The sequence below is a fragment of the Lethenteron reissneri genome, chromosome 17 (genome assembly GCF_015708825.2).
Source record: "Lethenteron reissneri isolate LAM-NWPU_2019-01 chromosome 17, ASM1570882v1, whole genome shotgun sequence".
Lineage (NCBI taxonomy): Eukaryota > Metazoa > Chordata > Hyperoartia > Petromyzontiformes > Petromyzontidae > Lethenteron > Lethenteron reissneri.
The window spans coordinates 14,886,293-14,905,356 of NC_083795.1; the positions used below are offsets into that span (position 1 = coordinate 14,886,293).

At 50.0% G+C, this 19,064-nt stretch overlaps 1 protein-coding gene across 1 annotated transcript; it reads right to left on the reverse strand.

Annotated features, from left to right (window-relative positions):
• Positions 1–4,157: 4,157 nt before the first annotated feature.
• On the reverse strand, positions 4,158–18,537 carry LOC133343539 (cilia- and flagella-associated protein 206-like). The gene is given in 14 exon segments (XM_061553217.1): positions 4,158–4,443; positions 5,364–5,507; positions 5,788–5,981; positions 6,490–6,630; positions 7,097–7,295; positions 9,971–10,090; positions 10,805–11,019; positions 11,219–11,377; positions 12,262–12,450; positions 12,941–12,979; positions 12,982–13,030; positions 13,607–13,690; positions 15,687–15,952; positions 18,407–18,537. Coding segments are annotated over 13 exon segments (1,875 nt in total). The 5' UTR covers positions 15,795–15,952; positions 18,407–18,537; the 3' UTR covers positions 4,158–4,209.
• Positions 18,538–19,064: the final 527 nt, after the last annotated feature.

Sequence of the window (19,064 nt, forward strand, 5' to 3'; positions counted from 1 at the left end):
GCGACGTCACCCCTGAGTGATGAACTACGGTTGTTGTTTTGTGCGCGTGACGAGACGTGTCCCCTCTTTCATTTCCTGGATGATGCCACGTTTCCAGGGCGCATTTAAAGCCAAACAAACACACAACACCCGCACACACACATCTCTTGCAAATATCCAGCCACCACACCTCGGCTGCCCACGCCAGCGAGAAGATTCGGCAATGATTCACCGTGCCAAGGTAGCACCGTGCTGTTAATCCACCACCGGAACTTCAAAACCTCCCCTTCTTAAATTCGAAACTCCACATCCGAGTCTGGCTTTGCTTGAAGTTGGCGGCTTAAGGGCTGAGATCTCATGATATGCCAGTGCCTACAGCACACGACCACAACACCTACGGGTCGTCGCCCTCTCTTATTAACATAATAGACTTCGAACCCCTTCATTTTCATAGCCGGGCAGCAGTTAATTTGAAACTCTGCCACACGACGGGCCGAGAGCCAAGCGAACTCGGGAAGAAGAGACGGGGGTGGGTGGGGGGGAGTCTGTCCCCGCTCGTGATGGAACATTTGTGAAGTCCTGGAGGGGGAGGGGTGAAGTCGCTAGGGGGGGCCCGCGCTTTGGGACCTGTGAAGGATGTTGCATCGTCAGATCCAACTAGGGACCCCCACTCCGTGTGTATGCACGTGTTCTCGAGATGAACCTGTGGTTAAACTCTAAGTAATCTCCTGCTGCTCAAATGGACATCGACGCGATTCGCATCTCCTGCTTACAGGCCCTGCAGAGGGGGTCGTGGAAATTCCACATTTCTATAGTGGAGGCAAGTATCTCTATAGAACAACCACTGTTGACTTCCCCACAAACTGGTAAGCACTTTATCGACCCTGGAACGATGATGGGCCGAGTCAACCCCCCGAAACAGGATTTTAACTCGCAACCTTCTTGTGGCGAGCCACCCACTCTACTGCTGGGTCAGCTGGCCAGTGGTAATGATGGTGTGGTAGTGATGGTGTGGTAGTGATGGTGTAAATCAGTGGTCGTGACGGTGTAAATCATGGCTGTGGAGGTGCTCGTGGTGGTGGAGGAGCGGCAGTGTAGCGGTCAGCGCGCTGCGATACAAACCCAGCGACACGAATACAATTCCTGGGCCTCCCCTAGGTCGACTCAGGCTCAAATAAGTACCTGGTGTGGTGTGTAAATATCGCCACTTGGGAGACAAAGGCGGTCGGGCGTGATGCTGGCCACCCACCCTCTTCGTGTGCTGTTCCGGTTTTCATAGGTGCTCGCTAACAGCACTTGCCTTCTCATGGCGAGCCACCCAACAGTCTGTTAAGGCTATACGTGGGATCTTTGTCTTCGTGTTTGGAGGAGTTATTTTTATGTTGGGAGGGACACCCACATCGCTCGAGAACTCAACTGCTGGTACCGCAGGAGTCACCGATCACCTCCGTGTGGGTTGTCAACTCCAATGGGAAGGAACCGGTCGACCGGGGCACTCAAGGCTCCGTGACGGCGCGCAGCCAACCCAGGGCGTGGCAGCGCGTGGCAGCGTTGTGCGGCGAAACTCAAGAGCTTCAGGGCTGGAGAGGTGACAAGTGACGGGAATTAGGTGCTGACGTCAGCTTGTGACTGTTGTCTCTTTATTGCGTGGGTCGTCTCAGAGCGCTCTGGTTTCTTCCATTTGCAAAAACAACAATAAGAATACTTACTCTTTGGTTCTTTCGGTAAAGTCACGTAGGTAAAAATATAAAAAATAGATCACGACGTTTCGGTCGCAACAAGCGACCGTCTGTTTGTTGTTGCGATCGAAACGTCGTGATCTATTATTATTTCTACCTACGTGACTTTACCGAAAGAACCAACGAGTATGGATTCCTGTAGTCACGAAAGCTTCAAATCAACAATAAGAAGTTATATCAACAGCCCGAATCGAGGAGCAAGGGGTGGAATATGCAGAGCAGTATCGGTTAGCACACACTGTAACGAACTCAGCGACCTGAGTTTGATTCACAACCGTCAATAACATCAGCTTGATTCCTAACCGTGGATAAAATCAGTGGCGAGTGATATCTGAGCCGATGCTGTGCACCCCCTTCATCACCATCACCAACCAGCAACTGAGCAGCACGCAGAAATCTAATCAAGCATCACTCATGCCCAATCTGTTGTGGGGAAGCCTTCATCCAGCAGTTGATTGACCAATGACTATAAAATGTTAATTCACTTATCCTGATCCAGGACCCTACTGAAAATAATGATTGAGAGTGAGTGAGGTTTTGTTGGACAGAGGAAAGGGCACTTGGTATAGGAGACAGAACTGTCAATGGGTGCCATAACCTGTGGCTTGATTTATGGAGGAAGGACCACGTGCCTGAGATGGCCCTGACTGGAGAAGATGAACGCAGTTGTAGAAACTTTTAACAGCGGAAGTCCCACAAACTGGAATGCGCAGCACATATGGCAAAAAAAATATATGGAAAATAACAAAACAATACTTAGCTTGTCAAGTAGTGCAATTTTTAATCGAGGATTTTTCTAAATTTAAAATCAAATAAAAAAGCATGGCACACAAAGGTGCATCGGTAAAAATTACGTAAAATATTAACAGGGTGGTGGTTCGGTGGAAAACTCAGTAATTGTTGTGCCATAAATAATGCAGGCTGCTGGATGAGTGGCACACATGAAATCGCCAGAAGCCCCAGTTGAGTTTCATTTCAGCTGCGTCTGTCCAGGTTAGAGACCCAGAAATGAATTCCACCTCCGGCACACTACATCCATTATAAATATCTCGGTATGGCTGTGGATACTACGAGTTTGGGTACCGCTTACTCCAGTCAAACAGCGGCCCGGGCAATATTCTGAGAAATTAAGCCGTGGCTACAAGCATCACTCACCACGCAGTGGCTGGCAGCTACCTCATAAAAAAGCAGAACTCTTAAATATTTCTTAACTCAACAGGCTATCCTCAGCACGGGCAACAGGAAGCTTGCCAGTTATGACAAATCTGTTTCTAGTCTACCAACATGTGTCTCTCTTTCAAGGGGAACTGCAGATTCGTTTTACAGAATTGAAAGGCGATGTTTTGAGATGACGGTTTTACTTTCTCCATGTTTTAAATTACATTTTCCAATCGTTTCTATCATTTATTAAATTGCAAGGATATAAAGTCGTGCCCCACAGGCAGTACATCTCCTCCCAAAGGCCTTAATAATGTGGCTTATCCCACGACACTGTCCAGCACATCATTATAATCCTCATTTAGCCAACGCAAAACGGGAAATAATTATCACCGTCTCAGTGGGTGGGGGAGCACGTGCCCAGTAGATTGTGTGGCTTTGCATAATAGCGTGTGTCCATATCACGCGGTGTAGCAGCAGCTGTAGCTGACAGCCAGATGGCTGTGAAGTGCTGCTGCTGATGCTGCAACACCGCACCAGGGTGTCGCACAGCCTGCGGCGGTGGCGGCAGTGGTCATGGCACGGCACAGTGAGTGCTTGAGAACAAAACAGCCTCTGCTAATTCTGCCCACCAGAGAAAAGCAAGCCTCTAAATCTAGAATAAAAATTGACATTAGGAACCTCTAGAGATTGTTATGGCAACTTGTTTTTTTATTCAAGAATAGAGACAGACCCTCTCCACATGAGTAGTGTGTGAACAGTGTGGCACTTGAGTGAGTATAAAGACTACAATTTTAAACCATTTACACAGAAGTAGCAGGCTGGACAGGATGCTGTAGGAAATGTTTTCTGCCAATTCGTACAAAGCCTGAAGATGTGATCGCAGTTGGAGGTCCACTGCATATTTAAAAGAACACGTAAAAATACGAGAAGAGACTTGAGCACGCTTCAGCACTGTGCTTCTGCGACCGAGGAAAACCCTGACCAAGCCATGAACCAGCACGGTGAAGCACACACAAACGTCAGAAAACCTAATGAGGCACGGCAACAACAGCAATCTGTTCAGCCTTAGCCCGAGCCACACTTGTAGATCTGTAGGTTGCCATTTCACCAAGCCATCGACAAGGTAGAGTGCAACGGCACTCTACACATAATAAGATCAGCTCAGGAAAATAATTTTTCGTGCAGTGGCAATTCAACGCAAAAGTGCAAACAAGAATGACGACGCAACTTTATAGGTGCCTTATAGCTACCAATAACCTTTGTTATCTATACGCCTAGCCCCTACGTGACGTAGTTCAGGGTAGGCCCAGTGTGGCACGGCGTGGTCCCACTAAGGCTGCTCGGGGTAGCGCGTGAGGTCCACGTGCACGGCGCGCGTCGGCTGACCGGCGGGGCCGCCCCGAAGGCCGGCCAGGTAGACGCTGGGCCTCGGCACGTCGGTGGCGCCCTCACGCTTGGTCTGCGTGCCCACCTCACGCGGGAGGTACACCTGAGTGGCGCCGTCCCTCCGCAGGTGGCTCAGGTCCGTCTGCGCCGAGTGCGTGGCCTTGCGCCGCAGATTTGCCTGCCGGGGAGGTGGAGACACTCATCACGGTTACACGACGCGTGGTGGCGCATGCCCGTGACCCGGCGATTTGGAGGCGCCGGGTCATGGATCCAACTCCTGGACGCGCTGGGCTGTGAGGTGGCTAGATGACGGTAGCACGATGAGTGGATTTGGCAACCCTCCGTGTTATCGCCTCTCATGTTTATTACCCGCGTAAACAAATAAAATCAACCAATCAAAAAATGTATCAAACTAAACTAAACTATTAATATATTTTTATTTCACCAGGTAAGGCCCACTGAGCTTCATAGCTCTTTTTCAGGAGTGACCTGGCCACAAATGATAGCTCAATGAAGTGGCTTATCATGTGGATATTTAGAGCAGTCAAATACTCTAAACGCATGTTGATAATAAATGTGGAGGGAAAAACCGGAGGACCCGGAGAAAAATCCACACAATCACGGGGAGATAGACATGCAAACTCTAAGTATACAGGCGTCAGGGTCGGCATTGAACCCACGACCTCCTGCATACCAAACAAGGGAATTAACATCATGCCACCTCTGAGTATGCTCGCTTCCCCTCACATACCAAGCACTTCCTAAAAAAAATGGATAAACATTCCAATGTAGGACTCTTCTGAAAGAGTAATAATTCCACCTCCGGCACACTCTCTGAGGCTTTACAAGTAGAATAAATCAGTTATTGTATTTGAAATAATAAAATGTACACAAATAATACGAGCAGTGACAACACTGTTTGAAGGTTATACTAGTGTAGTTTATTACAGAAGTGTTATTGCAATAACTCTACAACATTTCGGAAAGAAAACAGAAGCTGCATTTCTCCTGTGATGAATCACAAAGGCCTTTATCGCCAGTGCCCAAGCAAACCACGCACGGCCATGAGGCAATATTGATTGGTGTCACGCTGTGTACCAGTTTAATGGCCTTGCGCCGGAGCTCCCATTCGTTCCACTCGTACGACCTCACGATGCTGGACTCCAGGATGTGCGTGTCCGTCTGCGTTCCACTGTCGCACTTGGTGATGGGCGTCTCGGCGGGGCCGCCCTGCTCCCGTGTCTGCGTGACCACGACGCCACCACGCCGGGCCGCATCACCAACGCAAGTCACACTTTCCCGAGAAAACGCGACGGGCACCGTTGCGGTTTCAAAACACGACACCCTCTACCCACTTGTAGTCCCGAGGGCAAAACGGCTGACGCGCACACACACGTGCGTCTGGTTTTCCCATTTGCATATCGGAAAATATATATTCTGCTCATTATGCTTTCGTGCTGTTTTATTTTTCACAGAACGTCAAAAAAAATGTGAGCCAGACCTTACGCCAGACGGTGTTTACCCGGGAGTAGGGCGTAATGACTGCGAACTGCTGGTGTAGTTCCAGCAGCTGAATGAGCTCTGCGGAGCGCCTGGCTGCCTCGGCCACCATGCCGACGAAGTGGTCCGGGTTGCTGGCGAAGGCGCACGCGGCCTGCTTGGAGGAGAAGGTGTAGAGCTTCTCCCTGTGCCTCAGAACTCCAATGTTTGTGTTGCCTGCAAGGTCACGGTATAAAAGACAAAGTACAAACATTCCCGAATAGCCTTAACAGACTGTTGGGGCAAGAGCTATTAGTGAGTAGCACTTATGAAGGTCGGCATGGCACACGAGGGGAATGGGTGGCCACGACCACGCCCGGCCGCCTTCATCTCCTGAGTGGCGATGTTTACACTTTGCAGCAGGTACTCATGTGAGGCTGAGTCGAGCTAGAAGAGGCCCAGGACTGGTTCAGATAATCGTCACTGGTGTTGGCCGTAAGTGGGAATCACACTCAAGTCGCCATGTTTGTAGAGCAGCTCGCCAACGCTCCCCACAGCACGACACACACGTGCACGAGCACAGAGAAGGGTCCGGGATATCAGTGTTACATGTGTGTCTGCTCAGGCATGCTTACTGACTAAATAAGACTGACTAAATAAGACAAAATGTACATAAATGTGTACGACAGGCACAAGCAAACAGCAAGTCCCTTGAGCCAGCACCAACAAAGTAGAGAGTGAGGACCTGGCAGAAGCAGTGTGTCTCTGGCGGCCAGCGTGTACGCGCAGAAGCCCCGATACTGGATGGGGAGGCGGTCCAGGTTTCGTGTGGTCTTGGGGAACAACCACTCCTGGCTCTTGAAATCGGCTGGGTTTACCTGGTCACCTGTTAATCAAATAAGTTCATGCAATGTGTAAGCATATACTCTATATAAGGCATATTGTTTAAGTTATTTACTTCCACCAAAAAAATACAGAATGTAACCTATCATCGTATGCAGGCCACTGCTATTGTTTTACAAATGGACATCATTACCCTCGAGTGCAGAAAGACAGAATCAAACATCAATTGGAATTTTATTTCCCAGCTCCTCTGGCCAGCAGAGTAAATGATTTCCACTTAGTTTGCACAAGAGAAGAAAGTCACCTCAGCCATTGTATGCCACCACACGCTGGACCTGACGCAGCATCATTTATCGTTGGCGGTTCAGTAGGTGGGACCACAACAACATACGTCCCCGCCGGGGAACAGCAGCCGGCACAGTTACACTTCCCAGAAGGGAAGTTCAGACAAACGCACGTGCGATTCCGCCAAATTCAAACAACAGACTGGTCCAAGTTGAATGGCTCACCCGCGGCCTCCTGCAGCCTCTGAGCATCGCTCTTCTCAGCGATGCTGCCCACGAGCGGCACCAGCAGCGTCTCTGGGCACAGGCGGCCGTGAGGCTCCAGGAAGGGCGTCAGGTTGGTCATGACGTTGCTGAGGACGCTGAGCAGCACCATCTGGTCCTGGAAGCTGCACCAAACCCGCGCCACCGCCATGAAATGAGGCTGCACATTCCACACAGTGCAGGGTGTGGGGGGGGAGGAGAGGGGTGGCGGCGGAGAGGTGGGAATGAGGGTGATCTGCAACACGCAGCGTGGACAGCAGGGTTGATGTAGTCAAAATGATAATTGGCTGTGTATAAAATATTTGTCAAATTCAGATTGGCTCACGTGATCACATTTGGGAGGGTGGATATTTTGCATGCCCCCTCACACCAACATCTAATGACTGAGAGTGGACTATTTAGTTTTTTGTTTTGTCTTCGTCATCGTCTAGTCGATGACAGCCTGTGGATTTCTAGTGGAGGCTTAGTCTGTGGAGTCATTCTTTTAGTCTAGTCGAATAAAGCAGTGAAACATTTAGTCAAACACTCTTAGTTGTTACATGGGGCACCGCAGTGGCGAGACGTTAACTACCTCGCCTAGTATACAGGTCGTGGGTTTGATCGCGACCCTGACGCCTGTACATGGGTTTGCGTGTCCTCCCCGTGGTCACGTGCATTTTTCTCTGGGTCCTCCGGTTTTTCCCTCGACATTTTGAAATATGCATTTAGAGTATTTGGCAACTGTAAATTTCCACATGATAAGTCACTTTGTAGAGCTATAATTTGTGGCCAGGTTGCATCTGAAAATAACTGTATATATCAATGGGCCTTACCTGGTAAAAAAAAAGTGTTAGTATGTTGGTGTGGGGGACGAGAAATTTCACCCCCATACCCCTCCTAATATTATTATCTCAGCCAGTGAACTTGGTAATTATTTGCATACCGTAATCCCTTGCCAACCACAAAATTACCAACTGTGAGATTTGAGTATACGCGGATGTACTTCTGTATACCTGATTACCAACTACTCTTTGGTTCTTTCGGTAAAGGTCATGTAGAAATAAAATTAATTAAATAATAGAATATGACGTTTCGATTGCAACACAAGCAGTCGCCATCAGGTAGAACTAAATTTGAGAGAGATAAAACACAGACACGGAGACACACAGACAGACACACAAGCAGAGAGACAACACAGAGACACGCAGAGAGACACACAACATAGACACAGAGAGACCCAATGCCTCTGTGTCGTGGCCTTAAATAGAGAGTGAGGGGGGGGCAGAGAGAGAGGTGGGTCTGCTGGGGCAGAGACATTGTTAGCGTGTCAATGAGAGAGCTGTGTGAAAATCCACCCCGCAGCGGCAGGGGGAGAGAAAGACCCAGCAAGTCTAGTAAAAAAAAATAGAGAGAGTTGCCCGAAGCGGCCGGGGGAGAGAAAGAGCGAATTGTACCTATGAGAGCCTGGTAAATTTTAGAGAAATAGGCAATTTTTTTTTGCCCCACCCACCCCCCTCTCTCTCACTACACGGAGACATTGGGTCTCTGTGTGTCTATGTTGTGTGTCTCTCTCTCTCTGTGTCTCTGTGTTCTCTCTCTCTGCTTGTGTGTTTGCCTGTGTGTTTCTGTGTCTGGTTTTGTCTCTCTCTCAAATTGTGTTCTCCCTGATGAGGACTGCTTGTGTTGCAATCGAAACGTCGTATTCTATTATTTAATTTATTTTCTTTCTACGTGACTTTACCGAAAGAACCAAAGAGGAATTCCTGCAGTCACGAAAGCTTCAAATCAAGTTTGATTAGCAATTGTTTGAGAATACGCAAGTTTTAGTAACCTGCAAATTTAGAAACCGTGAAATTGAGTATACACGATTTTGAGTCTATACGCCAGTTTGCGTAAACTGCAAATGTACCAACTGTGAGATTTGAGTATACGTGGATTTACTTCTGTATTCCGGTTTACCAACCGCGAGCATCTCGGTTTGAGTGATACGCGAATCGCGAGTCGCGCAATCAAAATTGGCGCTGCTGCATGTACCATCCGTCAAGTCTCGCAAACTCTTTTGAGAAATTCGAAGCACCTCTGGGTCTGTAACTACCCAATCCTCTTTCTTCTCCACGTTGCTACCTCCGCGAACAGTCAGATTCACGCTCCATCTCACGAAATATGTGGATATTTTATGTTTTGTGATTTGTGTATTACTGTTTTGTGCTTAAATATCACATACTGTACGAATATTGCGTGCCACTCTGTGATATACATTTTTTCATAAATATGTATTATTTGTTAAGTATGGCACCAAAGCGTATGAGCAAGTGTTGGTGATGGAAGTGCCACACCATCATCATCAAAGGTAAATGCAATTTAATTTACTGTACTTTTCTTAATTAAACATGTCTTAAATGTCACTGAAATTCTCTTTATTTAGTGTGCTGTGTTCATTCGTTAATTTTAGTGAACGTAAATAATATTTAGATGGGATTTCATAGGTTCACTCGTGACCTCGGTCCCACTAACCCTATTCTTCCCGTAAGTTTACCAACTGTGAATTTACCAACTGCGGGGGTTTTCAGGAACCTAAGCCTCGCGGTTAGCAAGGGAATACTGTATGCATATACCTCCTAAGTGAGTTGCCGTCTCCGTAACATGAGTCATATTCTTTGGTCTTCGTTCAAACTCGTTAATTTAATCTCATTATAGTTGCACTTTGGCCTATGGTGAGTAGTCGCAGTCATCGTCACGCCGGGTGACTTTTGTCCACTTGTAACCATGGTTCAGTAAAATAAAAGACTCCGTTGATGAAAACTTTCACGACCAATTTCTTTCGCAAACACGGCACCGAAGGCGTGCTGGACGTACGTAGACTTGCGTTGTGGGCACGGCCTGCTTGGCCTGGATGATGCCCTGAAGCGCGTCCATGTGAGATGCCAGCTGGCTCTGCAGAGACTCCACCTCTCCGGCCGATGTGATCATGTCTCCCTGTCGGCAAAAACCCAGGGCAATGATGCAATTGACAGAAGGTGCAAAGGCGGTGTTTCTCAGACCCCAGTCCTCGCGGGCCGCACACGATGCAACTTTACGTGATCGCTAATATTTTTCCGTTCACTTGTTAAAGGGGGCCACTACACATTGCACACTAACGATGGCTGGTAATGACAGAATGGTGCACCGTGAGGTTTGTGAGGGCTGGAGATCGATAAAAGGAAAAATTTAAGAAGCAATACCATTCATACAGCTGCGAAATTTATTATTTATCATATATTCGTAAGCAACATTTCACACCGAAATCAATCCAACATTTAAATAACGTGATTAAAAGGTTATCATTATAAAATATGAAACACATGTTTGGCTGTCAATATTTTAACAAGCAAAGGTTGATTAGAGAGCACCTATGAAGGCCAGAACGGCTCATGAGGGGGTGGTTCGCCAGCACCTCGCCCGGACACCTTTGTCTCCCTCGTGGCAATGTTTTTACAAATCGCACTAGGTACTCAATTGAGGCTGAGTCGACCTAGGGGAGGCCCAAAACCGGTACAGATAATCGTCACTGGTGTTGGCCGTAATCGGGAATCGAACCTCGAGTGTCCGGGTTCATAGCGCAGCACGCTAACCGCTACACTACCGCTCCCCACCACACCCCACAGCGTCACAAACACAGGCTCACGATACCCTCCCCCCCCAACTTCCTACCAACAATATCTTGAGGAAGCACTCGTGCTGCCGACAGTTGAACAACAGCTCTCTGAGGGTGTCGGGGAATATGCCGGCCCGGACCAGCTGGTCGGCCGGATCGGAGCACTGCTCCAGGATCGCGGTGTAGCGGTGCGCCAGCTGCCGTGTGCTTCCCAGCTCCGCGTCGAGGTGCTTGGTGGCGGCCGGGATGGCCTCGTTGAGGATGGCCGGCACTAGTTGTGACGAGGCGTACACCGTACAAATGCGCTGTTCACTCTGTGTTCTATTTGACCCACTCAAAGGCACGTGTGCAACACATTTAAGGAATCTCTGTTCCAAATTAACGCGAACCACGTGAGACTATCAACAACATGATTACGTTGTCGTCGGAAGTGAGGGAAACAGGGTTTGGTAATAGTTCACAGAACTCACAGTCATCGATGCCCTCCCCTCCCTTGCCACATTTCTTGTTGAATAGGCGGATGCCCGTGGTGATGAGGGAGAGCTCCGTCAGCTGCTGTTCCTTTTCTTTTTTTGTCATGGCCAGGAAGGTGCCCAGGTCCGTCTGTGGAAAAACGCTCTGCAGCGCCGCTGCACAGCACACAACGGCACCCGTCATTATTGAAATATGGCTGCTCTTTGCTTATTCAAGCTCTTGTCTGTTTCTGTGCTAAGGCTCCAAAATGTTGCTCACAGCAGGGTAAGATAAATAGCAGGTCGTTGACATCTGGCCTCATGCATTCCAGATGTCACACGTGAAAAAGTAAACTTTGGCCTTTGCAGTATGAAAATGGGCAACATCCCTAGCTGGACCATCATCAAAGAAGTGGGACCAATTATTGGAACAAATGAAATACTTCAGTCACGAATGAATGATGTCACGAATGAATGATGCCACAATCATTCTTTCTATTCAAGGAGTAGAACTTGCATAAGACGCATTGTCATGCGTCGCAATGGGTGTATGCCATCTCCTGGTCACATAAAGGATAACAAGTGACTAATTTGCCACGGATCACACAAATATAATATACAAAAATTATAAACAGAAGCATAGAAAATATAGAGGCCAAGGTACCATCGACCACATACATACAATGTATCAGATTCTGGACACCACTAATGAATGTCAAACACGATTTTGCTTGGTCAAAGAAGGGAACACGTCTGAGACAGCATCTATCGTGGAGATGGAGCAAGTAAATCAGCTTGTGTATGAGAACTATATGAATGTTATGCATCGTTAGACCATAACGAACGGAAATAGCTTGGGGAGGCCATCATCTTGCAGTGGATAGATCATGGCTGCTGATGATAATGATGACAATGACAACCTCCAGCAATTTCGGATGCAGGTGAATTTAACAGTCACAATTTCAATGGTGCACTTTGAAAACAAGTGATGAGTGAGAATCCAGCCAAGGCGCCCCGTTCCAACGCACAGAAACCAGAGCGCAGTGAAGTGCATCCCTTACCGGTGGCCTCACGGACGACGGCGATGTGCGTGGGAGATCCGAGGCCCGAGGAGAGCAGTACGTAGCTCACCACCTTGCGGTAGAGGGCCTCTAACTCCTCCCGCGAGCGTGCCCGGCTGTCCGTGATCTCACGCTGGATGGGCGCCAGCCTGGTCTCCAGGACGCGCCGGTGCTCCTCAAGGAACTCAGCTGCGCACAAGAGACCAACCGTGCCTCGATTTACCTACGCTTGTTATATTTAAAAAAATAACAATCCCCACAGCACCGATTCACCACTCTCTGGTCTCCTTTAATCCTCTGCCCAATGGCAGCAAGTCCCTGGCTAAAACTCCCTCCATCACTGCCGCCCCCCCACCCACCCCATTCCTTAAGGACGGCAAGCAGCATCTTTCGTTTCCTGCCTCTTGTCCTCCTTCCCCATATCCTGACTTCCAAAGCCTCCTCCATCCAGCTATGCCATCCCACATATTTGGCATCAACGCTCATTATGGCAATCACTGGAACTAGCTTTTGCTAGAGAGTTTTCGTTAGTATACAAAAGCGCAAAAAATGTTTAGTGCGGAATCGCAGACACATAAATAATGTGACGTGGATGTTCTTTTCTGGATGGTCAGTATGTAATGGTATATTTAAAAAGCAGAATTATGACAGCGAATTACTTTCCTGTGGTGTAACTCACCTCGGGTTGTGTAGTTCATGTCAAAATACACCTGCATTTAATGGTTTCCAGCGAAGGGCGGCTATTGTCCAGCAATCGGTCCTCGCATAGCTACATATTTATGTTGGCAAAAGATAAACAGGGCACAGGAATAGCATCAACAATGATTTTTACCGACGGGGGTCTATGACTCATCGTTCATCATTCTCACCACGTTAGGCCATACAATGTACATGTCCGTCCCATCTATATTTAGCATTATTTACACAGCTAACAAGCTGACCATTTTCCTTGACTGCAGTAATTGGTCATTTCTTTTCCTTTTTAAAAAAATATTTGAAAATGTTTGTCCAAAGTACACAGGCAACAGTGAAACCTGTCCACGCATGCCCATAAATGCAATCACACTTAACAATGACTTAAGAACTATACAATGTTTCCTCATCCAATGTCTGTCAACTCCCCGCAGGGCCCTTCAACATTGGCCTCGGTTAAAACCATGTCACCTTCACGCCACTAATTATGCTTGCTTGGCTGGTGCTTCTCAAAGCCCCTTGGCATTGTCACCGCTTATAATAATGGAATTACACCTCCGCCCGCGACACTGGGCGGCCGGCCGCGATCTTCTCTCCACACCTGCTCACGTTCAAGCCACGCGTCTCACGGTGGAGCCAGACCCTGCTCTACCTTGATGAGTTTCTGCACGTCCTCCTTAGTCAACGTACGGTCCACGTTGAAGCCATTGCGGGGGTCAAGAACCACGGCCTTCACCTGCAGACAGCGCAACCAATCAGCTCCGTTGCGCAATGTCTCCTCACAACCTGCTTTCACGACTAAGGTGACAAAGCAGTGGCGTAGCGTAATTGGCGTGGGCTCTGCCGCATGGAATGAAATGGGACCCTCTGTCCAAGTTTTTATGGCCTCTTTCTAGCCCGGAGCCTGCGTCTCTGTGATACTGTGGGCCACTGTACCGGTGTACCGCCTGCACACTCGACACCTACGCCACTGCAAGAGGTCCCCTTTATTAGCAACCAAGCAAGATGTTAGCGGTCAGTCTGTGCAGCATCTATCACAAGGGCACGATAGCGAAGTGTAATGGTGCCAGTGGCATGGGCCGTGATGACCTTTTGACCTTGGCCTAATGTAAATGTCAACAATGCTATTGCCTTGTATACGGAATTATGTACTTGTCCCATGTGCAAGATGAAAACAATTGATCAGATGAGTTCTGCACGGCATACAGCATCTCCATTAAACCACGGCATGGCGCTGTGGTAACGCCAAAGCAGTGTTACTGTACCACGTTTCCATTTGAGTCGACGCTTTTATAATAATCGGTTGTTTATACTGTTCGTGGTGGAAAGTCCACGTATCCGTGGCTGGGACAAGACTTTCCACAGAACAAGTGACATTGAATGTCGACTTCTCTGCACCAATTGGCGCGGCCTCCACCGGGCCGTGATCGTTTAATCCACCCGACAGTCACGATTTGCGTGTACGCACCGTGCACTGTGAACCATGCACGTGACAGTTGTACACACTAACACGTGTACACCCACAAGGACTCGTGTAACAGTGTTACACACACAGGGAGTCGTGCCCACACGTGCACACGATGACACGCTGACACGTGCACACGATGACACGCCTGCATACACAAGTGTACACGATGACACGTGTGTGTACACACACAGGGAGTCGTGTACACACACAGGGAGTCGTGTACACACACACGTGTAAACAATGACACGTGTGTACACACACAGGGAGTCGTGTACACACACACACACGTGTAAACAATGACACGTGTGTGTACACACACAGGGAGTCGTGTACACACACACACACGTGTAAACAATGACACGTGTGTACACACACAGGGAGTCGTGTACACACACGGGTAGTCGTGTACACACACACGTGTAAACAATGACACGTGTGTGTGTACACACACAGGGAGTCGTGTACACACACACACGTGTAAACAATGACACGTGTGTGTACACACACAGGGAGTCGTGTACACACACACACGTGTAAACAATGACACGTGTGTGTACACACAGGGAGTCGTGTACACACACTCACGTGTAAACAATGACACGTGTGTACACACACAGGGAGTCGTGTACACACACAGGGAGTCGTGTACACACACAGGGAGTCGTGTACACACTCACACACGTGTAAACAATGACACGTGTGTACACACACAGGGAGTCGTGTACACACACGGGTAGTCGTGTACACACACACGTGTAAACAATGACACGTGTGTACACACACAGGGAGTCGTGTACACACACACGTGTAAACAATGACACGTGTGTACACACACAGGGAGCCGTGTACACACACACACGTGTAAACAATGACACGTGTGTACACACACAGGGAGTCGTGTACACACACACACGTGTAAACAATGACACGTGTGTACACACACAGGGAGCCGTGTACACACACACACACACACGTGTAAACAATGACACGTGTGTACACACACAGGGAGTCGTGTACACACACACGTGTAAACAATGACACGTGTGTGTACACACACAGGGAGTTGTGTACACACACACGTGTAAACAATGACACGTGTGTACACACACAGGGAGTCGTGTACACACACACAGGGAGTCGTGTACACACACACGTGTAAACAATGACACATGTGTACACACACAGGGAGTCGTGTACACACACACACGTGTAAACAATGACACGTGTGTGTACACACACAGGGAGCCGTGTACGCGCCCCGCACCATAAACGCCACGAGGGTCTCCGACGCCAAGCATCCCCGCGCCGCGCTCGCTTGGCCGATTTCGCGGATGATGTTCTTAATGACGCCCTCCGCCTGCGCTCGCGACATCCTCGCTGCGTCACTGTGATCGGTAGTTGTCTTCTGAAGAAGTTGGCGTCTCGTTGTCGTCGTTGTTGTCGTTGTTGTCGTCGTTGTTGTTGTTGTTGTCGTTGTTTTGTTGTTGTTGTTGTCGTTGTTGTCCTTGTTGTTGTTGTTCTGCTCCTTCTCTGCGGGGCGATTTAACTCTCCTGAGCGACTCTCGGGCTTCTCCTCGCGCAGGCCTCAGAGACGCGTCTCCACGGCAACCCTCGGGCCCGCCACGCCGCCACACCATTGGTCCTTTCGGGGCACGTGACCCGCGCAACCGCCAATGAGGCGGCGATCCGCTCTTTTTAAAAATACATGAAACTCTTCAAATGTGAATTTATAAATTGTTCAGGAAACATTATTTATTAATCTTCATTATCAGGCCGAACTCTTGTCCGCTACATCTTTCTGGAATCTGTATAGATCATGAGCCTTAATACAACAACGAACACACGTAAATCCTAAGGGGCCGTCCATAAATGACGTCACGAACCTGGGGGGGGGGTGAGATTTTGTAACGATGTGTGACGAGGGGGGGGGGGTGAGAAATGTGACGTCACATCAAAATGGGCAACTTTAAATAAATGAAATTTTTATTTAAAGCTTTCGTGACTGCATATTCTTGGTTCTTTCGGTAAAGTCACGTAGAAGGGAAATAATAAAACAATAAAAAAATAATAAAAAAATCCCACGCCGTTTCGACTGCAACACAAGCAATCATTTCTTGCTGTGGATTTCACACCTGATGATGATTGCTTGTGTTGCAGTCGAAACGTCGTGATCATTTTTATTGTTTAATAATTTTATTATTTTATTATTTCCCTTCTACGTGACTTTACCGAAAGAACCAAAAATATAAATATAGAATTGTTAACAACACTCCTACAACATCAGAGTGCAGCGCCACATTAAATACGCACTACAATGACAACAATAGTTTTAAGCGATTGGAAGCGTGTTTTATTTTCAAAATGGAAATATGATTTTGGGGGGGGGGGAGGGGCAGAGGTTTGTGACGCCGTGTGACGAGGGGGGGGGAATCGTCCAAAATCGCGTGACGTCATTTATGGACGGCCCCTTAAAGTAGTGGTTGTTATAACCTGGGGTTCGTCACGCACCCCCAGGGGGTTCGTCACGCGCCCCCAGGGGGTTCGTCACGCGCCCCCAGGGGGTTCGTCACGCACCCCCAGGGGTTCGTCACGCGCCCCCGGGGTTCGTCACGCGCCCCCCGGGGTTCGTCACGCGCCCCCAGGGGGTTCATCACGCGCCCCCAGGGGGTTCGTCACGCGCCCCCAGGGGGTTCGTCACGCGCCCCCAGGGGGTTCGTCACGCGCCCCCAGGGGGTTCGTCACGCGCCCCCACGGGGTTCGTCACGCGCCCCCAGGGGGTTCGTCACGCGCCCCCAGGGGGTTCGTCACGCACCCCCACGGGGTTCGTCACGCGCCCCCAGGGGGTTCGTCACGCACCCCCACGGGGTTCGTCACGCGCCCCCAGGGGGTTCGTCACGCGCCCCCAGGGGGTTCGTCACGCGCCCCCAGGGGGTTCGTCACGCGCCCCACGGGGTTCGTCACGCGCCCCCAGGGGGTTCGTCACGCGCCCCCACGGGGTTCGTCACGCGCCCCCCACGGGGTTCGTCACGCGCCCCCACGGGGTTCGTCACGCGCCCCCAGGGGGTTCGTCACGCGCCCCCACGGGGTTCGTCACGCGCCCCCACGGGGTTCGTCACGCGCCCCCACGGGGTTCGTCACGCGCCCCAGGGGGTTCGTCACGCACCCCCAGGGGGTTCGTCACGCGCCCCCACGGGGTTCGTCACGCGCCCCCAGGGGGTTCGTCACGCACCCCCAGGGGGTTCGTCACGCGCCCCCACGGGGTTCGTCACGCGCCCCCACGGGGTTCGTCACGCGCCCCCACGGGGTTCGTCACGCGCCCCCAGGGGGTTCGTCACGCGCCCCCAGGGGGTTCGTCACGCACCCCCACGGGGTTCGTCACGCGCCCCCAGGGGGTTCGTCACGCGCCCCCAGGGGGTTCGTCACGCGCCCCCAGGGGGTTCGTCACGCGCCCCCAGGGGGTTCGTCACGCACCCCCAGGGGGTTCGTCACGCGCCCCCACCGGGTTCGTCACGCGCCCCCATGGGGTTCGTCACGCGCCCCCAGGGGGTTCGTCACGCGCCCCCAGGGGTTCGTCACGCGCCCCCAGGGGGTTCGTCACGCACCCCCAGGGGGTTCGTCACGCGCCCTCACCGGGTTCGTCACGCGTCCCCACGGGGTTCGTCACGCGCCCCCAGGGGGTTCGTCACGCGCCCCCAGGGGGTTCGTCACGCGCCCCCACGGGGTTCGTCACGCACCCCCAGGGGGTTCGTCACGCACCACGCATCCCCTGGGGTGCTTGATGAAGGAAAAATCATCGAAACACAAATTCAACACGGGCACGGAAGTACAACCACTTTGTTTCATCAAACCTACGCATTTATTAACATAATACATTTATATTTTTACGATTGAGAACCAAAGGGGTGCACATTTGCATTAACGGTTAAGAGCCACTGCCTTCGAGAGTGATTGTGTGTGTGCCGCGTGAGTGAAGTTGTGCAATACCCGGCGAGTTTCACGTCGTTGTTGTTGTTGTGCGCGTCCCAGCGAGACGGCAAACGTCGTCTCGCCACAGTTCAGTCGTCGCTGTGGACTTGGCTCAACACGCCCCCACACCAGCTGGTCGGCGGCTGTCAGCAGAAGCCATCCTGTCGCAACATGCGTTCGGAGCAGTGGAGGTGCGGGATGCCCTTTCAGAGAATCAAAGGCGTGCAAGGCTGCAGTCGAGTTTAAAACCGCTGGTTTAGATTATTTAGAATATTTTGCTGATATAAATGTCAAAATGACCAGCCGCTTTGTTGAGATATCATTTGTGGCCAGGTCACTTTTGAAAAAAGGTTGATACCTCAGTGGGCTTTGTCTGGTAGGATGGGGATGTTTAGTTGTTTGTGTTTGTGGGATTTGTTTTCTTTCCCTGTACGTTGTACTCCGGTCATGTGTTTGTATTGTTTGTTGATGTAACATCTGTGCCATTTTTGAAAAAGAGCTTCATAGCTCATCGGATTCCTCCAGGATAAATACACATCCCGAAAAACATTCTGAGGTCACCCTGTACGACGTGGATCCTGTACTTCAGCCCTGCTGTGGCACGTTGTCAATTTATGCTGTTAATGTTTTATTTACGTTACGTGGTCGTGTGATTTTGCGCGCAACGCGAGTGTGT